The following is a 7434-nucleotide window of genomic DNA, read 5'->3' on the forward strand; positions in this document are numbered from 1 at the left end:
GAGGATGGGCTTATTTCCCAGAATTCCTTTAAAGTCAGCTAACACGTGACTATTTCTCATTTAGATGCAGCTCTGCAACAGAAACGATTTTAATAAAAAAAATTTTTAAAAAGCTACTCTACTGAAGCAATATAGTGCACCCCTGATGGCTCTTGCTAATATTCTATCCTTACAATCTCAACATGGAGTGCCCATTTTGCTTGCATGCTTATTTTATTATTAGGGCCTGAGCCAGTCCCTGGCGAAGACCCTATTATTAATGCTTATTATCTTTATTCACTCTGTGAAATTAATAAAGAAAATGCACAGTTCCAAAACTGGGAAAGGTGTACAGCGAGCAATCACAGACAGAACATTCATACTCCCTTCCATGATCCTGCTGTCTATTTGGTCGATTAGTCAAGGAAGTCCATGTGTCGTATTTGAAATGATAATAATTTCATTTCGGATTGTTTTCTCATTTCCAATACAGTTTATTATATAGCCCATTTTATTCCACTCGCTGTCAATTTTACAAAGTACCCATTTTACTCCAGAATCAAAAGCTGGAAAATTACGTCATGACGTCATCACCAACTTGCGTACCGACGACGACGACAGTGAGGATGTTGTACAGGACGTGACTAGCGAGCTCGTAGGAAGACATCCAAAAGTACATAAAAATCGTCTCTGGGATTTGTTTTACTACATGTTCAAGTAAGTCTTTCAGACAGGTGGTGTGTTTTAGTCCGAGGCACAGATTGTTAACAACCATTTGTCGGCGGTGTTTATTGAGACGTAGCTTTGTCTGGTTAGCTCGATGGCTAATGTCCAGCGGAAACCTACGGCATCGTATATGCTACTAGCTAACTTAGCGAGTTAGCCAGCGTATATTTTTTTTGTCGAGAGAACAATACTGATGTCAGGATTAAAGTATTAATTAAACGAGACCTCCGCTTAGATTATTACACCCCCAGAGGCATTGTCATTTATTTCCAACGGTGGGGGCACGTGTCACTTCAGCGTTTGTATGGAGACTTAGCTTGTTTGCAAGGCATGCTGACTTGAGTGCGATATGAGGAAAAATTATGTGAAAAAACGCATACAGACTGGTGTGTGCAGCTTTCACTGAAATTAGGTCAGCCACCAGCATCATCTGCCTGAATGTGGGAGTGAGTTTCAATTAGTCGAGGATAACATCAGAAATCCACGACGTTACAGATCAAGGGCAACTGGATGCTTAAAAATATGGCTGTGTGCTTGAATTTCTGCAGTCATCTTGTCTTTAAGCTGATCGTCATAGCTTAACTGATTCATCATTTAGTAACCTCTATATGGTAATATAAGCGTAGAGTGCAGTTTACCCGTTTGTTCGAGGATTTATTGACAGTAACCCATCTAATATGACTGTAGATGAGCAGCAGAAATGTTCAATTAGTTTCTTTTTTGCAGACTTTCATTTGTCCAACTAAAGGTCTTTTCCACATGCAACCTGTCAGCAATAGGTCAAGGCTGAATGGAGGCATTTGAGGCAGTTTGTGAGTGAGGTAGGCTCAAAAGAATTTATCCCTTAAAAGAGTAATGAAATGTCGTTTTTGTAGCTAAGGTGACTGAAAATAATTTACCCCTGGTTCTGTTTGGTGTTGGAGGTTGGGGCTCCCAGTAATGTACCATGGGGTACGACGTTACGAGGTTCCAAGGTGAGGTGGATGAAGACCTGCTATGTCCCATATGTAGTGGAGTGCTTGAAGAACCAGTGCAGGTGAGTCACCCACAAATAATTCCTCAACCCATATCAGCACCACTGTTTCTGTTTTTTCTTTCTCCCAGACTTGCGTTTTTATACGTGTTCTCTTTTTCATTTCAGGCTCCACACTGTGAGCATGCCTTCTGCAATGCCTGTATAACACAGTGGTTCGCCCAGCAGCAGATTTGTCCTGTTGACCGCACAGTCGTGACGTTGGCTCACCTCCGGCCTGTACCCCGCATCATGCGGAACATGCTCTCCAAGTTACAGATCAGCTGTGACAATGCCAGCTTTGGCTGTACAGCTACAATACGGCTGGACCAGCTGCAGTCACATCTCAAAGACTGTGAGCACAACCCGAAAAGGCCCGTCAACTGTGAGGAGGGATGTGGGTGAGTGGCTTTCTTTTATCAGAAAATGATTTCAGTGTATGCATGTTTGTAGTTGTGATGGTTGCTGTCGGGTGTGCAGTGAGTGCACCTCCCTTCGTGATACTTCAAGAGATGCGCTGGTGACTGATGCCAGTGCTCCTTGGTTTTCCGCCTCCTGTGCTGATGGTGCAGGGTTTGAGTCAAGTGTGGAACGGTGCTTACACGACACAAGTTACACAAGCATGGGTAATTGTGTGTGTAAAGGCAAATTCAGGCCAGTTGAAATGGAACATTATGTTATCTATGTTCAGATCGATAGTGTTTGGTCTGAACACGCCTCAGGAAAGGCCACCTTAGGTCCAGCAGGGTGGGTAGATTTATGAGTTTTTTGTTTGCTTTTTTAAACCGATGTTTTTTTGAATATATTTGGAAAACAAAAAAAGTGAATTAAAAAGGTTATTAGAGTTGAGTACACTGATTCAAGTTTATTGATCAAATGGGTGTGGCCAGTCATGACTTAACAGAAAAAAAACCAATCACATTAGTAGTAAATATTGTACTTGAAAATATGATATCCCATCGAGTCACTTTGAATTAAACTCATCTCTCGTTATTTATTCTTCTCTCCTCTGGAAGCCTGGAAATGCCCAAAGATGAGCTGCCCAACCATAATTGCATCAAGCACTTGCGAAGTGTCGTCCAGCAGCAGCAGACGAAGATTTCAGAGCTGGAGAAAACTGTGGCAGAGCACAAGCATCAGTTGGGAGAACAGGTGAGAACATTTTCCTGCTTGTCATCATGCCAATCAAACATTGTGTGCGAGTGTTTGTGGAAGCTATACAGACCTTTTCTATTCCATAACAAAAAATGTGTATTGACTGAGTGAGTTTCTCTTCACTAAAATAAAATGAGCACCTATCTGATTCTGACTCAGTAAAGGCTGATAAACTGAATATAATCTCCAGGAAAGGATGATTTATTGCAGGGCTGTTATATTTACACTACAATAGTTTAACATATTTGTACCTAATTAATGAGTAAGTGCTTACTGAATAAATCAGGTACAGTATATATTTGTTTTAGAATTTGTCCACAATACTATATCTTTTGCGTCGAGCGTAGTTTTTTTTTTGTGCAATATTTTTGTGGTCTTGAAAGATATATCATCATGTGGTACATTTTGTTTCTTTAATGTGGTATTGCTACTGCAGAATTGGGAGATGAAATACAAAAACATACACACATAAGTATTCAAAGACAGAATCAGTCCATATCATTCTTTATTTTTAGTGCTTTAAACAAAGAGGGTTCTTGCTCAGACGTAATGGCAGAATCCTACTGGTTTTGTTCTGTCGTCTTTGTGGTTTCATATCCCACGGGAGCATTGCAGAAGCAAAGCTCTTTGTCCAGATTTGATGATTTTGTCATTTCCCCTCGGAGTCTGTTCTTTTACTGCAGAAATAAGGCTTTATGTTGTAGCTGCCTCTACTAAAGGGTTCATGTGATGACGGTCTTTTAGTAGAATAACTGGATAGTTGTGGATGGATTTTGCTGAAGAATAATTGCATTGGTTTTGGAACTTTTTGGGAAGTGAATCCCGATTAAGTGACATTATAGCACCCCTGTGGAGGTGTGTGCTCTCCAGATGTCCTGTAATTAATGGTTGGCTCTTCTGTTGTTTTTAATCTGTTTTAATTGTGGCTATTAATCTTATTTCATACTTTGCTGTAGCTTTCAAACAAAGTTAGTGTGAGCGAGTCCCCTTAATTTTTGTTTTCCATCTTCAAAAATGAACCCTCATCTAAAAAAACACAACTCTACCCTTTGGATTTCCCACCCTCTGCCAGCAATTATCATGTTGATATGGTGAGGTGATAAACAATGAAGAGCTTGTCTGGTGTTTTATTTTGAAAAATAACTGAATACTGTGCTGTTTTTATCCCTGACTTGCTGTCCTTCTTGAGCTGCTTTGTGCAACTTGACGTGGCTGCTGTCAAAAATAGACCGGGTGCATACTTTTATCAGAGCAGTTTGCTTGTTGGATGTTTCTGAACCTTGATGCTTCTGGTGTGAGCGCAATACTTGTCTGGCTGCTAGCAGCTCAGGCGGCCCTCACAGGTGGACCTGGTTCTGTTTTTGTGTAAATATTCGCCAACTCTGGTGCTCTTGACACTGCAGAAACGGGACATTCAGCTGCTAAAAGCCTACATGAGAGCGATCCGCAGTGCTAACCCTAACCTGCAAAACCTCGAAGAGAGCATTGAGTACAATGAAATCTTGGAGTAAGTGAATTTTCATCTTCTCTCCCATTCGGTGTTCCAAAATCCATTTAACGATCAAAGCAGCTGTAGCTCAGTCCGACATGTATTTATTTTTCTTCCTTGCGTACAGGTGGGTCAATTCCATGCAGCCTGCCAGGGTGACACGCTGGGGCGGGATGATCTCAACTCCTGACGCCGTGCTGCAGACAGTCATTAAACGCTCCCTCATCGACAACGGCTGTCCTCTCTCAATAGTGAACGACCTGATCGAGAACGCCCACGAGCGTAACTGGCCGCAGGGACTGGCCACACTCGAGACACGGCAGATGAACAGGCGCTACTATGAGAACTATGTTGCCAAGCGTATTCCTGGCAAGCAAGCAGTGGTGGTGATGGCCTGTGAGAATCAGCATATGGGGGAGGATATGATCCTGGAGCCCGGGCTGGTCATGATCTTTGCGCATGGCGTAGAGGAGATCTTGTAACTGCACTGCTAGCTGAGCTGATTCAGAGACGCGTGGGGACGTTTTGTTTGGGGGTTTGCTGTGATCAGTAGGTTTTCCTCAAACCTTCAGAATAAATCTGGCTTATTTAAAATCAAACTCACTCCTCAGCTTGAAACCTATGCCTTAAAGGAAGGACAAACTCATCACGAACCAGGCAAATAGAATCCTAATCTAAAATAAAAGGTGAGACATGATGTTTACAAGGTTTATATTTAGTGCATTATATCATCTGATTGTTCTGCTTCATGTCCTAATATAGTGATAAACTTGAACCCCTCCCCATTCAAGAGGCCTTTTCTGACCGGATAATTCCTGGAACAAGAACTCCCCTCTATGGATATACCCTGAAAACTACGAACTACTAAAAAAAATGTTTTGTTTTTGTCAGTTTGCATTGACACCATCAGAAACACTTGTGCAATAAGCCAGTGGTTTAATTTACCAACATTATTCTGTGCACAAGATCGAGGACGCCTTCATCGGATCTGTTTCTGCTGTTACGATCGTGGTAATAAGGGAGATTTTTGTGTTTTAGTCCAGTTTTAGAATCTAACTGTAACAGCGGTCGTCTAGACGGCTATTGTTTTATAGCGCCATACATGCCGGATGCCGTTTGGCTCATAAATTCATCCAGTCAGCATACACGCATGTTGGGCTTCGCTTCGCTGAGAAACCATCAACCCTGAAATAGAAGGTTCCTTAAAATGTTGTGCTAAGAACTAAGGTGGTATCTAGTTCCTGAAACTTGTTCACAGAAAGGGGTTCCTCCAACAGTCCTTCCGGTCAGAAAGAGCCTGTTGTCCCCGGTTGTACAAATGCTTGTAAATACAAATACTATATTGAATTATAGATGTTATTCTCTTATTCCTCCCACTGTAATTAGATTGTGATTTTTGTTGATCTCGGTTCTGTTTAGTCAGATTGTGTTGCCATCTGCGGGGATGATGATGATGCTGATGTTTTTTGTTTCTTTGCGTACTCGCTTTAGTGTTTTAGTTTCCTGTGAAGTTTTTTTCACAAAGATATTGTGCTTCTCGGTTTTGCCGTCTAAACTTTCTGTGCCATTTTGTTTTATTTATTGTGTTGCCTTTTACACAGATGTGCTTGAAGATGTTACCATTCGATGTATGGAAATCTGCCTTTTTCGGTGAATTTGAAGGTCATCGCAAGAAAGAAAAAAATATTTTGTGTTTTCTCTTTTGCCTCAGTTGTGTATATAGTCTGTATGTTGGGTCCAGTTGAAGTGTTAAATTTTAAGTTTAACATTTGGGATTTAACATGTATAATGACTTTCATTTGACAAATCATAATGCTTCACTTTATGTTAGGTGATCCTTATTTCATGTTGATTATTAAGATATCGTCATTCATGTTCACACTCTCCACCATTAGGTGTTCACTCACATTTCACTACAAAAAATACACCCACAGCTTGGAGATTGTAAAAATAATTGTGAAGTCACCTTTGTGGCTTTAAAGAGGTGAATACTTTTACTATTTGTAACTAATAGCTGTAGTAGGACAAGACTTCAGATATCCTGTATAAAAGTATTACACACTACTTTGAATTATACCCTTTATTATTCCTCTCGTCTTTATTTGTTTCATGTACCATACGATAGAGATGAGACATGAATAAATTCTCTGTCCCAAAAGAGTGTATTTTCTCATTGGGATGTTTAAAATTTAACACAATTAGGAAAAAAATGCAGTTCCTCATTTAACCACACCATGTCATCAGAGATCTGTAAGGAGCTGCTTTTCTTAAGGGCGCACTAGAAGATTACATGAAGACTGAGAACGCAGGGCAGGGATGAGGACGTTTGAATTCTCCTGGTGCAGGTTAAGAAAGAGGAAAGTGTAACCATGAAACTCAAGTGTCCAGGAGGTCTGACTGATGTGAACTAATCTAACTCTCCTCTGTTCAACCCAGACACCCACATGTTTTCCATGTCTGTTATCCTCTCTTGCCAGCCTCATCCTCATTGTGCAGCCTAATCCCTGACCATTGTGGTCACTGGAATGTGAAATCATGTGCTTTACCAAGTACTGTGGCTCTGTTATTGTCTACACTCATCATTACAAGATATGCTTGGCTGCTACGTGGCATCCAGCAGCCCTCCACCCAACACCAACATGTTGAAGAGTATGTTTCAATAAATAAAAGACCTGAACACCTTGTATGCAAGAAATGTATTGAAAAATTTCTGTTCAAATACTGTATGTGGTCTTTCTTGAGGTTTTTAGACACTGTGATGAAAGAATCAACACGTTGAACAAGTTACTTAAATATATGCCAGCATTGTTGGCACAAGTTACGAAATAATTTATATATATATATATATATATATATATATATATATATATATATATGAAATCCTTTAGTGTAATACTCATAGGGGGATTATCCTACATTTAATAAAATTGATATTTTAACAGTGATCCATCTTTAGCACGTAAACAGGATTAAACGCTGACTTGCTAGTTTATTTGATACACATATTTACAACATATTTCAGTATATCATCTATATGTGAAGACTATAATGTTTTACTTTACTGAACCTTTTT

The 7434-nt window shown here is 40.2% G+C and overlaps 1 protein-coding gene across 2 annotated transcripts; it reads left to right on the forward strand.

Annotated features, from left to right (window-relative positions):
- Positions 1–566: 566 nt before the first annotated feature.
- On the forward strand, positions 567–7066 carry rnf41 (ring finger protein 41). Of its 2 annotated transcripts, none has more exons than XM_086212550.1 (7): positions 567–696; positions 1432–1526; positions 1629–1741; positions 1847–2118; positions 2734–2869; positions 4276–4379; positions 4489–7066. In XM_086212550.1, the coding sequence occupies exons 3-7, from the start codon at positions 1652–1654 to the stop codon at positions 4841–4843; spliced, it is 957 nt and encodes a 318-aa protein (XP_086068676.1). In that variant the 5' UTR covers positions 567–696; positions 1432–1526; positions 1629–1651; the 3' UTR covers positions 4844–7066. The 2 variants fall into 2 exon arrangements, with proteins under 2 accessions (XP_086068676.1, XP_086068677.1); XM_086212551.1 differs by having other exon boundaries at positions 584–696; positions 1479–1526.
- The last annotated feature ends 368 nt before the right edge of the window (positions 7067–7434 follow it).

The sequence above is a fragment of the Aulostomus chinensis genome, chromosome 9 (assembly GCF_037954235.1).
Source record: "Aulostomus chinensis isolate RoL2024-O1b breed Wild chromosome 9, RoL_Achi_v1.0, whole genome shotgun sequence".
NCBI lineage: Eukaryota > Metazoa > Chordata > Actinopteri > Syngnathiformes > Aulostomidae > Aulostomus > Aulostomus chinensis.

Excerpts from the sequence above, each read along its gene's own strand:
- rnf41 (XM_086212550.1), top strand. The coding sequence starts at position 1,652 with ATGGGGTACGACGTTACGAGGTTCCAAGGTGAGGTGGATGAAGACCTG. Across the intron at positions 2,870-4,275 it reads AGCATCAGTTGGGAGAACAG|AAACGGGACATTCAGCTGCT; the intron begins GTGAGAACATTT and ends TTGACACTGCAG. Across the intron at positions 4,380-4,488 it reads GAGTACAATGAAATCTTGGA|GTGGGTCAATTCCATGCAGC; the intron begins GTAAGTGAATTT and ends CCTTGCGTACAG.